The 25,962-nt window shown below is 39.9% G+C and overlaps 1 protein-coding gene across 1 annotated transcript in view; it reads left to right on the top strand.

Annotated features, from left to right (window-relative positions):
* Window positions 1–25,749, top strand: part of LOC149228184 (putative non-intrinsic ABC protein 5) — a 141,555-nt gene extending 115,806 nt beyond the window's left edge. The window contains exon 4 of the mRNA XM_089380696.1: window positions 25,618–25,749. Within this exon, the coding sequence (XP_089236822.1) occupies window positions 25,618–25,749 (132 nt within the window). The remainder of the gene's footprint in view (window positions 1–25,617) is intronic.
* Window positions 25,750–25,962: the final 213 nt, after the last annotated feature.

The raw sequence follows: 25,962 nt of genomic DNA, 5'->3' as shown, positions 1-25,962 counted from the left end.
GGTTTTTTACCCTCCCCAAGTTTTCCCTGATTGTCTTATGACTCGTAACCCTCCCTCACCCAAGGGGCATGGGGGAAAAGCTTTGTATGAGTTCTACTCTATTATTTGGCCAAGTAGATGCTTCCTTGTCATGGCAACAGTAAAACTCTGGTGTCTTTTTGTGTTGATTGATTACATGAGGCCCAGCATGGATTCCCTCAAAAATTATTATGCTTAGGTCATCTTGCATGGTTACTTATGTACATTAGTGTGTGATTCATTTTTGTACAGCGTGGTTTTGTGTGATAGTCTTCAAACAGCTTTCATGTTTACTATGCTTTTCTTGCTTTGCAGATGTCGGCAACTCCTCACGTTGGTTTCGCCGATGGTGCTTGCCGTAGTACTCAAAACCTATCATCCACAACATGGGCTATCTATGACCCTAATGGCGATTTGATTGACCTTCAAGGTATCTGCCTGGGTTGTACAACCAACAACATTGCTGAATACAGTGCGGTCATTGAACTGTTGTCAGAAGCCATCAGCCTAGGCATCAGGGAATTGGTTGTCAACCTAGATTCACAGCTTGTCATCTTTCAACTCAATGGGAAACATTTCGTCAGAAACCCTCAAATATTACGAATGTATCTCCATATCTATCTATTGGAAAGACATTTTGATTATATTACATATCATATAGACGCATGAATACATTGACAAATGCATTAGTTAATTACGTGTTAGATAGACATTTACAAAACATGTAAAAGATAAGACAAACCATTTGTACCATAATAGACAGGAAAATACAACATATATATGTGTGTGTGTGTGTGTGTGTGTGAGAGAGAGAGAATGTTTGATACATCAGAACCCCAAAAAATAATAGGTGTGTCTATAATAACATCAGCGGCTCACAAGCCTCATACATATGTGTCACGCAGGCCTAAAAAAATATGTAGGTGTTGGACCTAGGAACTAAGCAGCATTGTGGTCATGGTAGCATGAGACAACTCATGCAACACGACTCAATAGTCAGCAAATCCGATCTGAGACTCCCACTGTGTGCCTCTGGTATCGTCGGGGCATGTCTCCTATTCAAGCATACTCTGAGATACCATGAGTCAACCCCTCGAAGTTCCTCACAATCTCCTACTCATTATCACTCCCTTCCTGATAATGGGCGACAACATCAATAGGACGGGGGACGCCCTAGCTATCGGGGACATCCCGGCTAGCTGCTCTGGTCCAACATCTGCATAGACAAGAGAAATGTTATAAGCATGCATATACCGAAAACAATTAAAAAACATCAAAATAAAAAATTTGATCTTTTACCTTCATCATCGAAGTCCTCTCCATCTGGTAAGGGCATATCTAGGTCTCCATGGCAATCAATGCCGCTTTATGGCCAGTCCTCCACGACGATCTTCTATCGTCGTAGCCATGAAAAGAATGTCGGTCGGTATGACATGTGCTGACCCCCAGTGATCTTGGGCATCAGACGACTCTAGTGGGCCATCCGTGGATCGCGTGGCGTAGGAGGATCGACCTCAGTCAACTAATACTAGAACAGTGACACTCATTCCAGGAAAAAGGTCACAAGTACTTATCTGAAGCCAAATTGCTACAGATTCTCTGGCTTGACCTTAGACAACTGGCGCTTGATGTTCATCTTCACGGCCTTTGCCTAGTTGAATATCGTAGGGGCTGTGCAATCAATAGCATAAAGGAACTTCGACTTGTTAGTCTCATGTTCCGCCTGGGATCCTGCCACTCTGTTGATAGTCAATAGGATCACCCTCAGTGTAAAATCTCGCACACTGGAAATCTCTATCTTCCCACTCTTGTATTTCAAGGCCTCAGGACAATGTTCGACAAGCAGGGAAGATATGCTTGCTCCAATCGGACGTGACCCATACAAGTTCACTAGCTCACCTCTATGAGACAGTCTAGTGATGAAGTAGATATCTGAAGTTGTCAACTCCAGCTCTTGGACCCTAATCACAAAAATATCGCGATTGATGTCCCAAAGGCTTATCAAGTATCGAAGCAGCTCGGGCTTCCCTGGTGTGAGGAAAAATTTGAGGAGCCTACAAGCCCTCAAAGCCTCCAGGTAATTTGGATCGTTTAATGCCTGGGTGTCAACCTCTTCGTGTTCTCTTTCCTTCCAATCCACCATTTTCGGCAATTTCTCTCCTGCAAAAGCCATTTATTTAAGTCAATGATCAATTTTGACACATAAAATTCAAGTTTTAATGGTTAGTTCTTGAGAAAAAATGGTTTTGCCCTATCCACGGTTCTGGCGCGACTGTTTTAGAAATAGTCACACCGGTCAGCGCGGATGGTTATGCAAATAACCCTCGGCCGATGCGATCCCGTGCCCAAAAATTGTGCCGACCAAAGGCGAATTTTTTTCTCAAAAACCTCCCTAAAAAGTGGCGAAAAACATAAATTAATAGCATGGAAATGGAGCTCAGGGCTTCAGCTATTACTGATCAGGTGCTCATGTCCTAAGTGTTGTAAAATGCTCAAAATTTAAAGTGCTTAGAATTGGTTCAAAGTTGAATGACTGGAAAGTGCTCGTCTTCCCGATTCCGGCGCCGCAAACGGTTCGAAAAACGGTCGCCATATGAGGAAGTTATGGCAAAAAGAAGAATTTATCCATAACATTAGAAATTGGAATATGCCGCCGGGCACGAAATCCGAGGCAACCACCAAACATTAAATGTAACTGCAGTTAAGTTGGCGGAATTTTGGCAGGAGCGCCAAATTTGGCGGACCCGCCATAATTGGCGGAGCTATTTGGAGTTAACTAAAGTTAGCTGGAGTTTTTCTAGGGAAAAACTGGAGAAACTTTAAATGGCCATAACTTTGGCTAGGAAAGTCGGTTTTGGACGATTTTTTTTTTGATTTTGGGTATTTTCGACCTTCTGAAGCCATTGGTGCAGGTCTTACAGCCATCTGAGGTCATTTGTAGAGGTTTTGGAGCCGTGAAAGTTCTAGGAGCCACTAGGGCCCAGTTTTGTGAAGACTGGATATGGTTGCAGGTATCCATTGGGGGTGATCCAATAGTCAATCCTGAAGGATTCAAGTGTTCCGAATCTATTTTTACCATCTATTTCTCTTGTAGATGCTTCTATTCAGCTGTATTTTCAATTTGAGCATTTAATAAAAACAAGGACAAGCCCGGTTGGGAGCTTTGGACCTAGCAGACGTAGCCCTGGAGGGGGTGAACTGCTTTATCAACTTCTTTTGCATTTGTGGTTGATTTATTTTGCAGAACAAATTCATTTTAATGTGTTAAATAGTAAAATGAAATAACTCTGCTATGCTTAAATGGGTCATAAACAGCTGAAAATTTCATGTGTTTTCTTTCTGCAAGACATGGAAATATTTTAAACATGTTTAATTCTGAATTGAATACCTTGCAAAAAAATTTCAAGTAGTTTCAAATTCAGATCAAGATGGTATCAGAGCTCAGGGTTTTGTGCAAAGATCTTCTAACTGTCTTGCAAGTATTGATGCTTACCAGGTTGAAACTTAAAAGAGGGGAAGGACAGTTGACTAGAGAACGAGAGAATCCTCAGTCAAGGAAGGCCAGAGAGCCATCACCTCCACCTTCAATTTCACCCTCAAGAGTCTCAGCAGAAGCTTCAAGGATGTCTGAACATGAAGGAGAAATTCCTACAGAGACAGATCCAAGAGAAGAAGAAAGAGTCTTCAGAAAGGCTTTCTTGGACCTCACTGAAATGGTGAGGATACTGTACCAAGAAAGAAATGAGAAATTGGCTGGAGAAGGGTCCAAACATCCACATGAAGGAGAGGGCTCTTCGGGAGGTAAGAAGGATGATGATCATTCCAAGAAAGGACATGGAGGAAATGGTGATCCACCACCCCCATCTTCACCTTCTTCCTCTTCATCCTCGTCTTCTTCTGTTCATAAGCATAGATCCTCTGGAAAAAGTCCTTTTTTGAAGCTTGATGTAAAATTAGAATTACCTATGTTTAATGGTGAAGTGAATGCAGAAAATATTGACAACTGGATTAGGCAGTTGGAAGTTTACTTGAGGATCTAGAATATGCATGATGATGCCACAAAGATTCAGTTGGCTTCTTTGAGAATGGATGGAGCAGCATTGGTCTGGTGGGAGGCCAAGACTAAAGAGGAGACCAAGAAATTTGGTAAGGTTACCTTAACATGGCCTGAATTTTTGTTAGCCATTAAAAAACAGTTTTATCCTCTTGCTCACATGCAGAAGGCCATTATGAATTGGCAAAATTTCAGACAACTTAAGGGTCAGAGTGTCCAAGACTACACCCAAGAATTCAGGAGAAGAGCTCTCTTGTTAGGGGTAGATTTGCAGACCCAGGAAACCTTGCTGAAATACATTGGTGGCTTGAATAGCTACCTTAGACACACCATCTTGATGTTTAACCCTACTAGCCTGGACGAGGTTTGTGTCCAAGCTACCCATTTAGAGGCAAGGGGAAAAAACACATTTGAAGAGGGTAGAAACAAGCCCCCCAAGGGGAAAAACAAAGAGAAAACTTCCAAGGGAAAGAGCAAAAAGAATGCATCTGTCAAACAGGAGAGTGAGAAAGTGATATGTAAACACTGTTCTAAACCAGGTCATGAGGAGAAAAACTGTTGGAAATTATATCCTGAAAAAAGACCTCAATTTAACAAATCCAAAGGGAAACAGAAAACTACTACCACTACATCTACACCAGAAGATTTAGGGGAAAATTCAGGTGATGAAACCAAAATTACAGCCATGGGTTTGAAAAACTTGAAGGAAAAAGAAATTGAAACTCAAGCCAGCACTAGTACCTCAAACTGCCATTACAAGCTCCTATGAGGAAGAAAGAATTGAACTGTTTCATGTGAGGGTGATTTCAAAACATACTAAAATTGACACACTTTTTGATAGTGGGTCACAAGCAAACCTTATATCAGAGGACTTGGTCAAGCAGCTTAAACTTGAGACCGTTCCACATCCAAAGCCATATCCACTTGGATGGATTTGCAAGGATGCAAATTTACAAGTTTCAAGAAAGTGCACATTGCGCTTTGCAATTACTGCACATTGTATTGACACAGTTGAACTTGATGTGGTACCTTTTGATATAGCAGGAATTGTTTTGGGAAGTCCTTACTTGTTTGACAGGAAAGCTATCTTTCATCGCCATGAAAACAAATATCATTTGTTCAAAGATGGAAAGGAGTTCTTGTTAGAGCTCATCGCAAGAAGACAAATATAGCGATGGTGAATGCAGGACAGGTAAAAAGGTTGGTCAATTCAAGTAAGAATTTTGTTCTTCTTATGATTAAGCCCAAGGTTGATGTGAATCATGAGTCATTTGACAATTGTGATCCAAAACTTAAATCAGATCTGTATGATGTAGTTGATGCATATCATGAGATGTTTCAGGAGCCTACAGGTTTGCCTCCTAAGAGGGAGATTCAACATGAAATCCATTTGCATCCAGATTGTCCTCTTCCAAACATAGGCATGTACCGCATGTCTATTATGGAGAATGCTGAAATAAAGAAGCAAATCAAGGACTTGTTGGACAAGGGTTTCATAAGGCCAAGTACTTCGCCATGTGGGTCACCGATTGTATTGATTCCAAAGAAAGTTGGCACTTGGCGTATGTGTGTTGATTTCAGGGCCTTGAACAAGATAACGATAAAGAATCGTTACCCACTCCCAAGGATAGATGATTTGCTAGACCAGCTGAAAGATGCTCGATATTTCACTAAGCTAGACTTGCGCAGTGGATATCATCAAGTAAGAATTGAAGAAAGTGACATTTGGAAGACAACCTTTAAAACCAAACAAGGACTCTTTGAGTGGCTTGTGATGTCGTTTGGTTTGTGCAATGCACCTGCAACTTTCATGCGGGTAATGGATGATGTCTTGCGTCCTTTTCTTGATGATTTCGTTATTGTCTACTTAGATGACATCTTATTTTTCAGCAAGTCTAGAGAAGATCATGTCATGCATGTTAGAAAAGTACTTGATGTTTTGAAGAAGAATCAGTTATTTCTTAAAATTTCAAAGTGTGAATTTGGAAAGACTTCTTTGGTTTATTTGGGACACATAGTAGGAGGAGGTGCTTTGAGAATTGACCCTGCTAAGATTGAGGCTATTGTGAAGTGGCCTACTCCCAAATCCATAACAGAGGTAAGAAGTTTTTTGGGTGCAGCTCAATATTGGAGGAAGTTTATCTCTAACTTCTCTTCTATAGCAGCTCCTATGCATGCAGTGACAAGTGTGAAGCATGCTTTCCAATGGGGAGGCAGGCAGCAAAAAGCTTTCGAATCTTTGAAAGAGAAGATTAGTTCAGCTCCAGTCCTTGCATTACCGGATTTGAGACAGCCATTTGAGATACAAACTGATGCTAGTGATTATGCTATGGGTGCAGTTCTTCTATAGCATGGTAAGCCTATTGCTTTTCATTATGAAACTTTTAATGGTGCTGTTGTAAATTATCCTACATATGATAAGGAGTTGTATGCGTTGGTACAAAGCGTCAAAAAGTGGAAACACTACTTGATGGGCAAAGAAACTGTTATACATACCGACCATCAGCCCTTACAGTACTTGCAATCACAAAGCAAGTTACAACAGTCACGACACTTCAGATGGATGGGCTTCTTGCAACAGTTCCATTTGGTAATAAGGTATAAGAAAGGTACTTTGAATAAGGTTGCTGATATGCTTTCAAGGCCTATTATTGGTGTTGTTACTTTACTTAAGAATGATTCCATTGTACATGATAGTTACATAGAACAATATGCATCTGATGATGACTTTAAAGATGTGTATGCTAACTTGAGTAAAGGAAATCATGTAGAGGAAAATGACTATCACATGCATAACAATTTGCTGTTTCATTTGGGCAAGTTGTGTATACCACAGGGGGAGAGGATAAATGTCATAAGAGAAGCTCATTCTTCTCTTATTGCTGGCCATTTTGGTGTGAGCAAAACAGTTGCACATCTACAGAGGTATTGCTATTGGCCTCGCATGGTAGATTATGTTTCAAGGTTCATAAGAGGTTGTTCATTATGTGCTACAAGCAAGCCTAGCAACAGGAAGCTTGGTTTGTATACTCCTTTGCCGGTACCTTCTAGACCATGGGAGGGCATCTCTATGGATTTTGTAGAAGGTTTGCCAAAATCTCGAAAGCAGCATGATTATTTATATGTAGTAGTTGATCGTTTCAGCAAAATGTGTATACTTATGCCTTGTAAGAAAACTATAACTGCTGAACAAACTGCTGAATTATTTTTTCATCATGTATGGATTCACTTTGGTTTGCCTACTTCCATTATTAGTGACAGGGATTCCAGATCTGTGGGGAATTTTTGGTCCAACCTATGGGAGATGATGGACACAAAGTTGAAGAAAAGTATTGCTTTCCATCCGTAAACAGATGGACAAACCGAAGTTGTGAACAGAACCATTGTGCACCTCTTGAGAGGTTATTGCAGCAAGCATCCCAAGCTTTGGGATGAACATTTGCACTACATACAACATGCTTACAATCGTGCCAAGCACTCTTCCACAAACACCTCATCGTTTGAAGCTTGTTTTGGTTACTTGCCAAAATCACCTCTTGATTTCATTCTTGAGAAAGATGTTGCCATTGAGGGACATAGTGACATTGACAAAGCTCGTTCATTCAATGAAAGAATTCAGCAAATAAATCAGAAAATTCAAGAACAGCTTGAGAAGAGTCAAGGCAAGTACAAGGAAAGACACGACAAGCATAGAGTCGATCACAAGTTTCAAGAAGGAGATGAGGTATGGCTGTACATTAGTAAGGAAAGGATGCAAGGAGAAGGTAAAAAGCTGAAGCCTATTCGTTATGGTCCATTCAAAATCCTCAAGAAGGTTGGAAATAATGCTTTTCAATTAGATTTGCCTTCCTACATGCAAATGTATTCTGTTGTCAATGTGGAGAAATTACGTTTGTATGAACCTCCTTTGATTGCTGATCATGAAAGTGTTGTCCAGCTGCCATCTATAGAAGATTTCTCGCCAGAATTCTTAGATGAGCTGAAAGAAGATACAATCCTTGACAGAAGGACACGCACTTTAAGAAGGGGCAGTGTAGATTATGTTCGGGTTGGTTTCAAAGGCAGCAAACCGAACAAGGAAAAGTGTATGGAGGTGGACAGAGTGAGGGAGCTATACCCTCACCTCTTTAACAGGTAGTTGAAGGCTTTTGGGGTCCAAAAGCTTCCCAATGGGGAGGCGTGATCAGGTGCTCATATCCTAAGTGTCGTAAAATGCTCAAAATTTAAAGTGCTTAGAACTAGTTTAAAGTTGAATGACTGGAAAGTGCTCGTCTTCCCGATTCCAGTGCCGCAAACGGTTCGAAAAACGGTCGCCGTATGAGGAAGTTATGGCAAAAAGAAGACTTTATCCATAACATTAGAAATTTTAATTTTTCAAAAAAAAATTTAAAAAGGAATATTCCGTCGGGCACGAAATCCGAGGCAACCAGCAAACATTAAATGTAACTGCAGTTAAGTTGGCATAATTTTGGCAGGAGCGCCAAATTTGGCGGACCTACCATAATTGGCGGAGCTATCTGGAGTTAACTAAAGTTAGCTGGAGTTTTTCTAGGGAAAAACTGGAGAAACTTTAAATGGCCATAACTTTGGCTAGGAAAGTCGGTTTTGAATTTTTATTTTTTTTATTTTGAGTATTTTCGACCTTCTGAAGCCATTGGTGCAGGTCTTACAGCCATCTGAGGTCATTTGCAGAGGTTTTGGAGCCGTGAAAGTTCTAGGAGCCACTAGGGCCCAGTTTTGTGAAGACTGGATAGCGTTGCAGGTATCCATTGGAGGTGATCCAATAGTCAATCATGAAGGATTCAAGTGTTCTGAATCCATTTTTACCATCTATTTCTCTTGTAGATGCTTCTATTCAGCTGTATTTTCAATTTGAGCATTTAATAAAAACAAGGACAAGCCCGGTTGGGAGCTTTGGACCCAGCAGACGTAGCCCTGGAGCGGGTGAACTGCTTTATCAACTTCTTTTGCATTTGTGGTTGATTTATTTTGCAGAACAAATTCGTTTTAATGTGTTAAACAGTAAAAGGAAATAACTCTGCTATGCTTAAATGGGTCATAAACAGCTGAAAATTTCATGTGTTTTCTTTCTGCAAGACATGGAAATCTTTTAAACATGTTTAATTCTGAATTGAATACCTTGCAAACAAATTTCAAGTAGTTTCAAATTCAGATCAATTACCTGGAACTGACGACTTACCGATTGACCTCCCGGATCTCTTGTAATCTGCTCCAGAACAACTAGGGCAAAAGTGGGTAAAAAGTCTTCACTGCAAAGGTAAAATGGTAAATGGTAAAAATATATTTACTTTTCCCCTTTTTATTCATTTTTTCATGAAAATATCAGGTTTTGTAAATATTTTTGACCTATTTTACCTCAAGGACTCGATAATACACTTTGCCTTACTTGTGCAGCAACAGGTGATGGATGTTCAACGATGGCGATGAGTCACATTTCAGCTCTTTTCTTGACTCGTTAAACTCATATGAAAATATTGCCAAGTATTTTTTCCCTTTTTGACTCGTTAAAGAGAATAAAAATGGGGGGTCCTCTTTCAACTCTTTTCCGACCCTTTAAAATCGAAAAGATGGCTGAGCCCTTATCGTTTCGAACTCGCTAATGGATGCGAAACGTCGTGTGTCTAGTGTAAGTTTACCCCTTTTTTGGGCTGGGAGGCACTATTTATGAAAAAAGGTACTCCTTGACTGAAATGGTCAAGCGGTTCTCTCAAGTATTGTTTTCTACCTTTTCGGGCTCGAGAGACACAAACGTACGAAAAGGGACCATGTGGAGTTTTCTTTTACGTGTCTTTTTCAAACTCTCTAAACATGAAAAAGATACTGAGTTATACCTTTGTCGGACTCATTAAACTATCAAACGACATTGGATTCGTCGCCATGACGAACATGAGCTTCTCCTTCCTAGGGCTCGTTAAACTTACTAGGTCGGATTCGTCCGAAGGATGAACTTACAGTGCAAGCATATGCTATCCCCTTCAAGCTTGTGATTAAAAAATAATTGGGGTACTCGCCAAAAATGGTGGGGGGGAAATTTGGAAATCTATCAGTCGTGTCGGTAGCTCACTCTTGAACATGACACTCTTTGCTTCGTGTCGGGTTGGGACATCCTCCTTTGTATCATTGACCTTCCTGGGTTTGGGCCATTCATTTTTGCCTTCCATTTGATCTCTGCCATGTCATCATGACCACCGATCCCATGGATCCAAAAGCTGCCAAACTTCCAGTTGTGTCGCTGATATGTTCAAGAGTTGTCCTTCTGCAGTTACACTTACCTTTGATTCTCTGTATCATCCAAAATCATTTTGCATCCTCTCATCTCGCGTCGATGATGTGGGATTCATTATGGCCCTCCTTCGACATGGTCGCTTTTCGTCGACATCAACTCATTATCCAGGAAGTTGATCAAGAGACTCCCTTCCAGTACCTTAGAGCTTGCATGCCTTAATGGCAAGTTCTTCACACTCGACGACAAGTTCACATCATTGGCTTTCGATCGAGTGATTTCACGGGTGTTCGACTTCAATTCATGTATTCACATTCCGTGAATTATGTTGATAGTACCTTGGGGACCATTGTCATTATTGGTGGTTTTCTCGCGCTTGTTAACAATTTACATCATTGACTAGTAATCAAGCGACTTTCTAGCATGTTCGATGTCAACACACCTATTCGCATGCTAGGATTTGTACTTTGATCGGGTCGTGTTGGAGCACAAGACCCTAGACTCAGATCACAAAGAGTCCAGGTTGCAAAGTGATGTGACATGGTTATGATGATATGCATGTCTCTTTCAGATGGTTGGTTGCGACCAGACCATGAGTTATCATATGTGATCCTTCTCATTATTGGATGGTTGCGACCATACCTTGGTTTCATTATGATCCTCTTTGACGGATGGTTGCGCCCATACCTGGATCCATTTACATGATCATTCTCTGGATGGCTGCGTCCATGCCACGATTCATGTATCATTTGATAGAGATCTCAATTTATGTATATGTATTTGTACTTGCTTGCAGGTTTTCCGATGGCAGATTGGTTCCCCGCACTGATTTATAAAGCATTTCATCCCTCACTCTGGCTCGGCCTTCACGCTTTAGGGGGCATCTGTTACACAGCATTTTGTCACTATCCCTGTACTCCCCATTCCTTGATCCTGGAGGACCTTTACAATGAACCCCACATGCTTTGCCTTCATGGACAAACTCCCATTATGTCCCTCTTCATGAGCAGATCATTTCCCTTTTACACCATTTCCCCAGAAACTTCTGTTTTTCCCAGTTTACAAGGCCGACGCGAATGACCTTTATCTCCCCATGCTGATGTGCAGAGATTAGCACTATTCCCCACACCGATCGGTGCGACTAAGCTTTGTTCCAGTCGCGTCGGTCCAGTTATGGAAAGTTTTTTAAATTAGAGCCAAAGCTTCCAGCTCTAGAAGCTTCGTAACGAAAGTCTAGTAAATGGTTTGGCCGGATGGGGTTGAGGATGACAATTTGGGCTTCTTTCCCCTATAATGATGGAACTACCTTAAGGGATAAGTCCTTCTCCCATGAGAAGAGGATCCATCTCCCATCCATATTTCTTATAAACCTCCCTTCTTCCCAAGCACAAGCTAGTTAGAGTTTTGGCTGAGCATGAGTATACTATTTTGATTAGACAAGGAAGCTATTACTAGTTGTAGCCATTTAGTTGTGTGAGGGAGAAGTGTGTTTGGTTTGGAGTGAAGTCTAAAAGGAAGAGCCTTTAAACTATTGTTGTTTGAAGCCATCATGGAATGCTAGCAGAATTGTGTGGGAACCCGGTCTTGTTAGAGGAAGACTGCGATGTCAAGGCAAATGGTTGTAATCTCTCTTTGATATTAATATATGCAACTATCGATTGATTTCCTACATGTTTTGTAATATTACATATTCATGGCTTAATGTTTCTTGACTTGTTAAGTAGGTTGAATTGCAATTTGCCTATTATTAGGTTTGTGTGTTGTCGTTGTTTACTTGTTTCAGGAGCTTGAAGTAGAAAGCGAGAGATTGTTGGAGCGAGCAAGCGAGGACATCATCAAGCAGGATAAGCAACCAAGAGGTAGGCCCTCTTGATTGATTCTAACCTAAGGAAATCTTCCATAGAATGTATCTATTGTGGCTAGACCCATTATCGGGCTAGAGGAATTCGTTTGTGTCCGCACTTATAATTTTACTTCACCATCTCTGAAAAGTTGCCCCTGCGTTCTTCAAACCAAAAGGGAATATCTTGTAAGAGAATGTGCCCCATGGACAAATAAAAGGAGTTTTTGATTGGTCCACTGGGTGGATATTGATCTGATTATAACCGGGAAAACCATTCATAAATGAAAATATTTCACATCCGGTACATTCATCAATAATCTGGTCAATGAATGGAGTGGGATAATTGTCTTTTGAACAAGCCTGATTAACATCCCTATAATCGACGCACACTAGTATTGCCCCTTGTTTCTTCATGACAAGAACAATATTGGAAACCCAATCAGTAAGAGGAACAGGGTATATGTAACCAACATGCAAAAGTTTTTCAACTTCTGTTTTAATGGCAACAACCTTCTTTGGATGAACATGACAGAGGTGTTGTCGCACTAGTTTGACATCATGATACATTTTGATTTCATGTTCAACTATACTAGAGTCAATACCTGGCATCTCCTCATATGACCATGCAAATATATCTCGGAATTCATGAAAGAGAGCACGGTAAATATCAAGTTTTGATGGAGAACAAGATTTTCCAACGTGAATATTTTCTACAACTTTAGGTTTGGTCGAAATATTGATAGAAATAGTTTCTTCGATATTTGACAAGTTTTGCTCGGAATCTATTATATCTATGAAAACAAAATTCGAAAGGAAATCAACAACTAAAGGGTGATTAAGTTCATTTGAAAAATCTTCTATGTAATCTGGAAGATGGGAACGATGATGATAATTTTCCCATGGTTCTTCTTCCGTCATCATTGATTGGATGATTCCTTCATTAGTAGAAAATATACGTGAAAAGGGATCGGAGGAAGTACCACATTCTAACGAACAATCTACCCATACAATTGGAGAAGATGGATTTGGGTTTGCTGTGCAAGCCAAAAAGATTGATTGCTATGCGATCTCAATAGGGCTTAGCAACATGATTTCATTACTACTATCAACTTCAGAACTATTGGTAATCTTCCTTAAATCAGATGAAGTGGAAGATATCATGTTGCAAGTCTCAACTTTTGCCACTTCCGCCATGTTTGATGGTGGCGGTAGTGAAAAAGTACCCATTAGGGAAGAATCCTTGAAGAGACCTACACCAATGTTTTGAAGAGATAGCGGGGGTCTGTGAACTAACAGAATGCTTCCAGTAGCCTGTGAACTAGAGGCGAAGAAAGCGAGTTGATCGATAACTGTGATTCCGCCCTTATGAGGGAATGAAATCGTATGAAAGTATGTTGAAACCACAAAATCCATAGCATAAACCCACGATCTTCCTAGCAAAATGTTGTAGTCAAGGGGTCCGTCAACAACCTCAACTTCAACAGTTATTGTTTTGTCCCCTAGTTCAATTTGCAGATTACTTAAGATTCCACAAGGTGTATATGTGCGACCGTCAAAAGCTTTTAATGTTGTTGGTGAACATGACAAAGGCGGTGAGCCAAGTGTTTTCTAGCAATTCATTGACATAATACAAGTAGATGCCCCCTCGTCAATAATGGTTCGGTGAATAAGTTTATTCAAGGCATTTACTTGAATCAGGAATGCTAATTGTGCTAGTAATTGTGGCGTATAACCCGCATGGTTGAAAACCACAAGATTGGAATCAGTTGGATCGATTCCACCAATTGCTGACAACAAAGCCTACTTTTGGGAGGGACAATTTTGAAGCACCTCAAGTGTCGACATAGCAAAAGGTGACTGAGCCAAATCTTCTACTATGTTATAGTTCTGTGCAGCTCGAGCTCAAGGGTTAAATGTTGATTTATGTACAACTCCCTTAGGCGGTTTTATTGTTAACTCTGGTGAAATAGGTGGTGGAATAGGATCAGAAGAAGTCGAAGTCGAAGGATTAGGTTGATCGACCTGGTTATTCGAAGACAACAGTTGATTTCCATAATATTTACTTCATGTTGACACCAAAACATCAATTTTAGGCTTAGATGTGGATAGCATAAGCACTTGGGAAGTGGAAGCATGATCTGTAGCAACCATATGTGTCTCTAGGTTCGGAAAAGGATCAATCAACACTACGAATGTACTAGAAGCCTTAAGAAGCTTTGAGACTTCATAGCAGTGAGGACAATCTCGCGTAAAGTGCTCATCATTACAGATTAAACTTGGGTAATGAGGTTTCCTAGCTGAAGGAGAGGGATTAGATGATTTCTCTTGAGGGGGATTATTTTGTTTCTTCTTGTTTTTCCCCTTGTTCTTGCTTCCTGGTTGCTTTTTATTCTTGCCTTTGTCAGATGACACGGCATTGATTTCGAAAGCAAGAGTGTTATCAGATGCATTTGAAGTTTGATTGGAAATGGCAAGTGTTTGACCAGATGGTCTACCTGCCGTTTGTGTGCTCGAAGAACCAATCACACCGTCATCGGCATGAGAGTCCTTACTCGATGGTGGTGGAGGAACAATGAAAGATGGTCGAGGTGCATTCAGGATCTTGTCATAGCCAAACTGTGTATAAATAAAGTCCAAATATTGGGCATGAGCAATTACTTGCTCTTCAGTGACAACTCCACCTTTCGCCACATCCTCGGTGATAGACGACAACAAGGATTTTATAAACCACTAAGCTAAAAGCTGATCAGGAACATAAGTTTTAACCATTTGATGACGACGACGCCACTCATGAATATGATCAGAGATATGGGTAGCAGTAGTCTGTTTAAAGTTGGTTAATAGTTCCGTTCGAGTTTCATATCGTGTGGGTAACTGGAAGTGGGTTAAAAATGTGGTAGCTAAGGTTGTAAAGTTATAAAAAGAAGCTCATGGTAACTCAATGTACCACTTCACAGCTAAACCAGTGAGCGTTCTCTGGAAAAGACGTAGTCTAACTGAATCATCATTCAAGGAGTTTGATGAACACCATAAATGAGAAGTCATGACATGGTTGGATGGGTCTTCTCCAGGTTTTCCATTGAATTTTGGAATATCAGAAGGTAATTTATGAGGAATCACTGGCCACCAAGGTGCATAAAGAATTGGGTCATTGGTGAGCCGATTTAGATCTGGTAATTCAAGTGTTGCAACAAAAGGCAACTGTTTATTAAGGTCAGGTTGAGCATATCCAGGGTAAGATGGGATTGCCTAGGTAATAGGTCTTTGCATACCAGCATAAGGCATTTGCTACTGGCAACCTTGATAAGGGTAAGTTTGCTGAGCAAATCCGGTTTAAGGTTATTGTTGAGCACCAAGATACATTTGTTATTGTCCAAACCCAGCATAGGCCTGTTGACCAAGACTTGGGTAAACTTGTTGTTGACCAAACCCAACATAGGCTTGTTGACCAAGTCCAGGATGAGGTTGGTATTGCTGGAATTGTTGTTGTTGATATTGGGGCTGCCAAGGCTGTTGAAGCAACTATTGTTGTTGTTGATACAATGGTTGTTGCCCACCAATGTAAGCTTGACCAGGTTGTGAATACACTAAACCAGTGTAAGTCTGAGTCATTCCAGTAAAAGGTAAACTGGCCTGAGGTTGTTGGACTCCAGGCACAAGTGGTTGTTGTAAAACTGCCTGAGAAGGCTGAATCTGTAAACCTGAAACTTGGGGGTTTGAGGTTGAAGGACCAGCTTGCACAGGTTGAGATACAACAATCTGAGCTTGTGATTGCGGTAAAGCTGTAACAATAGGCGTAGTAGGTATGGATGAGACAAATTGCATAGGTTGTGATGGATACACAAGCCTAGGTTGAACGGGCATTGTTGGCTGCCACTGACAGACAGTCATTCCAGGCTGACCTAAAGACGACGGCATACCGACATATGGTTGCCCCCTAGAAAATGGAGGATAAGGAGATTGTGCATATTGTTCTCTGTATGGGGTAGTCCAGTGTAAAGCAGATACATAGGATGGTAACCAGATGAACCAGCTTGATATTGACTTGATGGGTCCAACTGTTCAGTATTCGTTAATGAGGAACCAGATAAAATTCCTATAGAGGACACTGGTGAAGACCAATGGCTAGAAGCAACACCTGAGTGGGTTCCGGATAAAGATTGGTAACCCAATGGGACGGACGGAACACCATACAAATGTGACTTAGGTGTCGTAGTAAACATCGAAGAGGTTGCGACAGAAGATTCTGCCGTGGCTGTAACAGATGGTACAGTATGGGATGTTGACTCTGCCATAGTCAAATGTCCAAATAAATTTCCTAACGAATCAACGGGTGTCTGAAAGTAATCAAGATCAAAAGGAGCAATAAAATGAGGTGTATGAGGATATAGATAAAGTCTAGTTCCAAAATGGAATGGATTTCTAGGTGTTTCTACCCCAGGTTCCTCTTCTATTGAAATCAAATCAAGTGGGAGGATTTCACCGTTAGGTCCGTAATAGATTTCCGGTATTTGTTCCTGAGGTAAATGGGAAGTCTCGAGAGTTACAGATGTCTGAGGATGTACCGGTCGATCTTCTTCCGGTATGGTAACAACTTCTGATTGTTAAACCTCAAGATCCAAGTGTTCTGGTAAAAAAACAAGTTCAGGTTGGGCTTCTCGAACAACTTCTGGTTCAGAAGTAACTTCTGATTGAATAGTGATAAGTTCAAGATCAACTTCAGGTTGAACAGATTAAGGTTCAGAAGTAATTTCTTGTTGAACAACCTGCGTTACCGTTTCACTAGATTCAATTCTAGTATCCTTAGGTAATTATGGAGATTCCACTTCAGTAACAGATGTACCAGTAATTGTAGGAGTAATTGGAGTGACAATACTTACTGGTATAGGTGTTTTTGGTAATTCAGATGAAGAACCAGAAGTTTGTGAAGTACTGGATTCGATCAAACGAGACCGCTTTGACCGGATGGGTGTAGCTTCTGGCAGTAAAGGCGATTTACTCACTGTCCTCCGCGAATGACGGGGTAAGGGTTGATGTTCCTCCATGATTTCTTATTAATTTTATTACAAAAAGGGGTAAGCTAGGCAAAAGGTTTATCAAGCAGCTGTGAACTGCATAATACCTCCCGATGAACCGAGAAGTACGGGCAGGCAATGTCCCCGAATGCTATGTTCGGTGTATCATAGTGTACAAGGCGGTCGGCTAGGTTACCTAAGGATGGATAGCAACCTAGTGTTGTCCTCCCATATATACCCAAAAGTACATGGAGGCCCAATCCGTATTAGCGCTGTCTAATGCAAAACCGCACAGTGAGAACATTCCTTTATACTTTACGTACTGTAACACCACCCTATATACCTGAAGGTACATGGACGAGCTATGATATACTCAAGTACGTGGAATGAGGTATCACACTCGGAATGTATCACAGACAAGTTAGGGACAGCTGCTATGTTTTACGATGCCACAACGCATCTATAGCCTAGAACCTCTAAATGTTTTGCGTTAGGTGACAATGCTCCATTAGGTTAATTGAGGTTAATTTTAATTTGATTTTGATTAAGAATTTGCCTTTCAAGGTTCACCACATGATGTCTTTGAAACTCCTAGAATGCAGCTAATATGATAAGCATTCTTTTCATTCAATTTGAACAATGAAAACCTTAGCTAGTAGGGATAGAGCAATCAGATTCTTTTAGTTAGAGAACAAAGAGCACATCTAATGCAATTTCCCTAAACTATTCATATGAACACACACAAACTTTTTCAATGCACAATGCAAGTTTTTCTTTTCAATTCCCTTAATGCTGAGATGAAGAAAAGGAAACTAATGCACATACAATCAATCAATCTTTTTGCAAGAACGAAGACTTTACGACAGTTCCTTTTCGAAAGAAATGAAAACTTTTACGACACTTTCTTTTGAACAAATATTAATCGACTATAAACTAACTTTGATAAAGAATTGATAGTGATAAAGAAACCATTTAAGAAACACTAAACAATCAAGGCCAAAGTAGGGCTAGGAAAGGAAACACAAATTGATTTCAGAGACACAAAAATCATTGATCTTTCAGTAAGCAAAAACAGAAGGAAATTTGGGAAAAATCAAGTCAAAGGTGGGATTTTTGACCTAAGGAGGATCAACGCAACCCTGAATGGGATAAAGTGCGTTTCAGAGCATTGTCCTCAAGCCAAGGGTACTCTGCAGAGCTCTGTGTCCTGACCAAGCATGCGCTGGTGCCAGAGAGGCCATTCTAGGGGCTTTCCAACACAATTTTTACCAAAAAACACTTCAAAAAGGCTGAAACAAGATCAATGGAAGCAAGTAAAGTCTACTAGGGTGTACTAGGACGAAGGTAAACTACCCGGAACGATGATCGTTCCCTAGCGGAGTTGCTAGTTTGTTATGTGGAATTTTGCATCTACGGATAAATACAATTTCCTTAGGTGGGTAGGTACACCTAGAACAACAGATTTAAAGCATTTAACCTTTTTCTATAGAAGATACATAAGACAAGGGACCTACTTGTTATCTTTCGCTTTCCCTTTATCTCCCTTGTATGGTTCCCGTCGCTCCTTCTCGAACTTAATTCGCTTGACAAGTACCTGCAATCATAAACAGAGGACAAAAACCAATCAAAGCAAGAGATCTATCTACTATAAGCAAATGGAATTGAAAGCATTTACACATATAATCATCATACATAAAGACAAGAATATGGGAAAAGGTGTAAACATCTTTATTAAGTAGAAGGAAGAGTTACAACCATGAAGTCCGATCCAATGTCACTCCTCCAGCTTGAGTTCCATCCAACATCACATCAAAAGCACAACACTCCGGCAGCATAACAATACTTGCTTACAATCTCAAACCTCACACCAACAATATCTCCTTACAAATTCTCAAAGTCCAGCCCTTGATCACTTAGATGAGTGCTCAATTTATAGGAAAATGGAGGTGGTTTGGTCATAAATGAGGGTATTGAATGGCCTTCCAAACTTAGAGTTAGTTTCCATGGAGGAAGGGATGAGAGGATAGGAGGTTACTTAACTCATTCCCTATCCAATTTCGAGCTCATAGGAGATGATAAGTGTGGGAATCTTCTAGAAGGCTCCAAAAGATAAGAATATTCCCAGAACCCTATGAGGATTTCACTCAATCTCGCCCAGCGCAGGTCAAAGTGGGCCTAGGTGCACTGAAATGCACCCTTACATGGGCCTACATGCACTAAAGCACATTTACCCCTGACCAAGGCTGCGCTGGTCCCTCAAGGAGGCATTTCTGGAGGGCTTCAGGCCAGGAAATTTTCAGGGAAGGAGGCATTCAAAGTGATGACTTGTCTAGGGCACATAGCAATGGAATTAGGGTTTGATGAGACCTAATAATACTGATCTGAATGTTGGGAGTGATGTGCCCAAATGGATCTGTAACACATGTGCCATTTTCCACAGATTGATGATTTGTTTGATCAGTTAAAGGGAGCAACAATGTTCTCGAAGATTGATTTGAGATCAGGATATCATTAGGTATGCATCAAAGAAGAGGACATCTACAAGATTGCTTTCCGGACCAGGTATGGGCACTATGAGTTTGTTGTGTTTCCTTTTTGTTTGACTAATGCTCCAACTACTTTCAAGTGTTTGATGGATAATGTGTTGCGTCGTTATCTAGACAAGTTTGTGATACTATTCATTGATGACATATTGATATATTCTAAGAATGAGGAAGAACATGTAGAACACCTGGTATCAGTGTTAAGATTATTGAGAGAGAATCATTTGTATACCAAGCTTAGTAAGTGTAGTTTCTTTTAGACACAAGTTTATTACTTGGGGCATTTGGTTTCCAAGGAAGGTATAGTAGTGGACATGGAAAAGAGCAGAGCTATCATGGAATGGGCAACTCTTAGGAATATGGATGAAGTCATGTCATTCATGGGATTAGCAAGTTATTATAGGAGGTTCATCAAGAACTTCTCACAGATTTCCTATCCTATTACATTTTTGAAGAGAAAAGGAAATAAATTTGAATGGACAGAGGAATGTGCAGCTAGTTTTGAGCAGTTGAAGCAATTGATTATAAATGCTCTAGTTCTAATGATTACATATCCAGATAAAGAGTTTGTGGTGTGTACAGATGCTTGCAAAAGAGGATTTGTTGGGGTTCTGATGCAAGAAGGACATGTAGTGTGCTATGATTCAAGGAAACTGAATGAGCACGAGCAGAATTATGTGACACATGATCTTGGGTTGGTAGCTATCATTCATGTATTGAAGATGTGGAGACACTATCTTCTTGGTAGGTGATTCATTCTGATGAGTGATCACAGTGGGCTAAAGTACTTGTTTGAACAACCTAATTTGAATTCCAGGCAAGCTAGAGGGTTGTCTACGCTTAGTGAGTTTTACTTCAAGATCAAGTACATTAAGAGAAAATAGAATAGGGTTGTAGATGCACTTAGCAGGAGAGTGCAAGTAAATCATATAGTAGTTATGATTTCATATGGTACAGATTTTCAAGATCGAATCTTGTAGGCAGGACAACAGGATGACAGGTACCAACAACTTAAGCACATGTTACATTAACAGGGTACAGGTGAACAGGATGTGGATTATCATCTCACGTTAGATGGTTTGGTCAGATTTAGGGACAAGATCTGTGTGCCAGACATCAATGAGCTCAAGAATGTTATCTTGAGGGAATTTCATGTTAAGCCATATTCAGGTCACCCGAATATCAAAAGACTTTGGCAGTTGTGAAGAAGTTTTACCAATGGTCGAATTTGAAGAAAGAGGTGGTTGAGTTTGTCGCTAGGTGTTTGGATTATCAACAACTAAAAGAAGAGTGTAAGCATCTAGGCGGTTTATTGCAGTCGATTCTGATCCCATAATGGAAATGGGAGGCCATTTCTATGGACTTTATTACAGGTTTGCCGAGGACATCTAGACAACATGATTCCATCATGGTTGTGGTTGATAGGTTGACAAGGGCAGTGCACTTCATTCCAGTGAGTGAAGTCAACTAACTCAGCTAGTGAGGTAGCTCAAAGTTTCATTAGGGATATAATGAGACTGCATGGTGTTCCTAAGAAGATCGTGTTAGACAAAGATGCCAAGTTCACTTCCAGGTTTTGGAAGGAGTTGTTTGCAGGTTTGGGTACAAAGTTGGCCTTCGGTACAAATTATCATCTGCAGACATATGGATAGATAGAGAGGATCAATATGATTCTCGAGGACATGTTGAAGATGTACGTTATGCATCAACAACAGAAGTGGGAAGAGTATATTCCACTGGTTGAGTTTGCTTATAACAATAGGTATTAACAATATTTGAAGATGAGTTCGTTTGAGGCACTTTATGGGTGGAGTTGTAATACTCCCATTAGTTGGAGTGATCTAGTGAACAGAGTGTTGATTGGACTACATATGTTGGCAGAGATGGAACATGAACTGCAAGTTATCAAGAAGAATCTAAAGGCAACACAAGACAAAGAAAAGAGTTATGCATATCAACACAAGGTATTCAAGGAGTATTAGGTTGGGGAACATGTGTACTTGCGCATCAAGTCCAAGAAGAGATCCTTGAGGATTAGGCCACGTGCCAAGCTGGCACCTTGGTATTGCAGGCCTTTCGAGATCCTTGAGAGGATTGGAACAATGGGCTACCAACTTGCACTGCCTCTAACAATGAAAGTCCATGATGTTTTCCATGTGTCATTGCTTAAGAAGTATGTGAAAGATGTTGATCATGTAATTGATTGGTCTGTATTGTAGGTGGAACTAGAAGGATAATTTTAGTCAGAACCTCAGTGCATTTTGCAGCAAAAGATGCTCATGCTCCGAAATTAAGCAATCGAGCAAGTTAAAGTGTAGTAGAAGCACTTTCGCCCTGATGAAGCTACATGGGAGATGACTAATCAGATGTGGGTTATGTGTCCTTTTCTATTCTTTGGTTGAGTAGATGTGCCTTGATATATGTTTTGATGTTGTGTTTTGGTTATGTCTATATATATGCGTATGTATGTAAATACCACATCGAGTTGTGTTATAAAGTTTCAATAAGTGCTATGGTGTTCATGTTATGATGGTCATGGTCGCAGTAGTATGATATCCTGTAAATGCTTGGAGCACCTTAGTATTCACTTGGATTTGGAGAAAGAAGGCAAAGGAAAACAAGAAAGCACAAGGGAACAAGTGGATCAACAACTACAACTGGATTGCTTTGCAGGTAACAGGTTGCATGTGTGATTTCTTTGCCGATTTATGGATGCATGGTATATGCATGTGATTATTTGGTTATGAGTTGTCATTGGCGTGGAGGATTGCCTGGATTGACAGTGGTTTTTTGCCTTTCCTTCTCATTTCCTAGATAGCCCATGGTGTTGTGGGTTTTTTCCACTTGATTGTTTTCTGGTTCGTGCTCATAATTCCTTATGGCTGTGGGTTGGAACAAACACTCTGGAAGCCTTGGAACAACTTGGGTTGAGTTACTAGTCTTGGAGCCTAGGTTGGGACAAATGCTTTGGAGCCCTTGGTGGGTTGAGTTACTAATCCCTGGATTTGGGTTGGACACATGCTCTAGCGCTCTGGAAGGATGTGGATTGAGTTACTAGTTCCCAGAACCCTAGATAGCTTGGTAGAGACCGATCTGGTTGGTGCTAGTGATGTCTGACTGTGAGGTGGAATCATTGGTTGAGGGTTGAGGTGGTTTGGCCTCTAGAAGCCCTAGTTTGGTTTGTCTTGGTTTATTCCAAGAGATCCCACATTCATGCTTGGAATATGGCATGGGGGTAATTGGATGAAAGAGAGATTTGGTTCAGCCTAATCTATGGTCAGGTGGTACGTGGAAGTCCTTGACTTGGTTGTTATCTTCATATGTTAAAAAGAGTTATTCTTCTATTGTGATTCATGTATATTTGTTGGCAACTTGTTGGTGATATTATGACTGTGTTGCCATGGTTTGTATGCTGGTTATTTTCTGGTTATATTATGTTCATATGATGTGTATCTCCTATGGCTCTTGTCATGAATTATTTAGCTATTGATCAGTTGATGAATGTATGAACTAATAAGTGTTGTTGCAACTATGTGGAGAGTGAATATGGCCTTCTTGATGACTCTCAAACTTTTATGATCAAATATGCATTCATGACCTGCATCTTTCATGTTTTCCATGAGTTTAATGAAATGTTTGTTATGTTATAGGTAGTCTAGGTCAAGTTCTGCCTTCAAGTTTGTATGTTTAGCTTTGTTGTCATGTCATTAATGATTCTGAGAAGGTATAGGAAGTTTTGGGTAGTGGTTTGGAGGCTGACTTGGAATTTAGGCTCAAATGTCGGGACTGCACCCTTTGAACTAGAAATTTTGGGTCACAACCGCACCCAGGCAGGCTTGTGCGTGCGGTTGGAGGCCTATAACCGCATGGAGGCCTTGTCATGCATGCGCTTGGGGGTTAAAGTGTGTGAAAGGGAGCCCCAACTCAGGGTTTGGTCACTTGAGGTGGCTCTTTGGCCTCGAGTGTCCTTGTAGCCTTATGAAATGTTATGAGTTGTTAGTCAGTGGCCAGTTGTAGGCCCCACTTCCTTATCTGGAGCTAGGAGGTCGGGTCATGTCATAGTAGCTCTTCGTCTCATGTTTACCCTAGTAGGTCGGTGAAGGGGGTAAATTTGGGAGGGGTGGTTACATATATTCCGTGAATAATATGCATCACATGAGTTATCTAAATCAATCTTTCATCTATGTGTGTTTAACACAATTCATAGAAATCATGATCCCTTTTCCATAGGCCAAGCAATTGCTTACAATTTTGGAGATAGAGTGCAATCATCTCAAGCATATGGTGGAATCAATGAATAAAGAAGCTCCTTCAATAACATTCAATTAAGAGATCTCAATACAAGGAAACAATGGGGATGAGAACACAATAACACATATGATCAAAGCCATGGATATTTTAGAACAAGAACCAACCAACAACAATTTTGAACTTGATGAAGCAACAAGTCATCACTTCTTCCTTTAGACTATGTTTTGTAAAACAATTAATATTTTAAAATTGTTTTTTAGGATTTGTTAGTCACTTTTTTAAAATTTTGTCAAATGACATCATTAAATTGTATATAACCCTCTAAATAAACTTGTTGATTAAGAGTTAAGTAGACATTATCTATGTACTTTTAATGTTCTAACTTTTATTAAAGCAACCTTAATTATGCACAAATTATGTTTCATAAGAAAAATAATCTAGATTATATTCAATTTAAGAGTAAATTAATAAGTGAGCATATATATATATTTATTTTGGGGCGATTTTAGTTATTTTAAAATGACCCTATTTTTTTAAAAACAAACTTTTTATGTAAAATTATAACATTATTGTTTTTTAATAAATTAAATAATTTTGTTTAATAATTATAAAAAATAATTCTTAACGTCATTTAAAAATAATTAAAATAAAAATACATACTAAATTTTTAAATATTATGAAAAATTATTTTATTAATACTATAAATAGTAAAAAACTTTTATTAAATATATAAATAAGTTTATAGATTTTGTACGGTAAAATGATTTTTTTTTAATAAAATAATTGTAATACACATTACAAAATAATTGCTAAGTAGTAGCTAGTATATGTCACTTAGTTTAAATATAGTTAATTAGATTAATTCAAATTGATATGGAGAAACTTAGTTTCAAGTAAATGAGATGCCAATTCCAAGAAACTTGTTTTGCAAACCATTTGTCTCCTACAAAGTTCATGGGCATTGTATATGATTGATATAGAGATAAAAGCAATTGTGTTTGTGGCATTGAAGACAAACAAATATGGAATAAAACTTTTATTGTTTTTTTTTTTTTTGACTTTAACGGTTAGATTTTTATTTAAAAGGCGGCAAAACAGCTGCCGCTTGCATTTACATTGGATTGAGTTTCTCAATTTCATTTCTCTCTGAGTTCATGAAGTCCACGAATCCATGATCAATCTTTGATTCAGGGTCGTCTTTTGGAGAAGCAACGCTGTATCTCTGCCGGATGGTTCTTTACCTTGATGTTACCAGCTGATTCTGACAACCTGAGTATGCCTTTCTGGAGCCTTCCTCTAACTCTGTTGCCAGAGGAGCTAATCGGATATGAGCTATTTCCACTTGGGAGTATGAAAATCGTTTTCCATCTCTAGTCTTCATTCTAACCTTCCAACGCCTTGATTTTTGTCAAAGCAATTTCCCCTGGAGCAGAAAGAGCCGTGCGAAATGGGCAGCTGTCCGATTGAATGTACAGAGCCTGACGTCAAAATTTTGCATTGCTGAATCACCACGATCGGCGTTGCTGAAACACCAGTTTCAGCAACTGATAAATAACTGTGTTGCTGTAACACCATTTCCAGCAAGCAAATTTCTGGGTTTTCTGTGTTAAAACAGAATTACTGGTTAATCCGATTATGGGATGATGCAGAGAGAATCTTCCAAATTGACTGATAGGGTTCTTTGGCTTCTGGCAGCTCCAAGGTTGGCTTCAAAATCATTTGTCAAAGCAATTCCCCCTGGAGCAGAAAGAGCCGTGCGAAATGGGCAGCTGTCCGATTGAATGTACAGAGCCTGACGTCAAAATTTTGCGTTGCTGAAACACCACGAGCGGCGTTGCTGAAACACCAGTTTCAGCAACTGATAAAATAACTATGTTGCTGAAACACCATTTCCAGCAAGCAAATTTCTGGGTTTTCTGTGTTAAAACAGAATTACTGGTTAATCCGATTATGGGATGATGCAGAGAGAATCTTCCAAATTGACTGATAGGGTT

The sequence above is a fragment of the Pinus tabuliformis genome, chromosome J (assembly GCF_031772625.1).
Source record: "Pinus tabuliformis cultivar Carrire ecotype Pingquan chromosome J, CPIR1, whole genome shotgun sequence".
NCBI lineage: Eukaryota > Viridiplantae > Streptophyta > Pinopsida > Pinales > Pinaceae > Pinus > Pinus tabuliformis.
The sequence above is the reverse complement of the archived record's forward strand: the minus strand, read 5'-3'. Positions and strand labels throughout refer to the sequence as shown.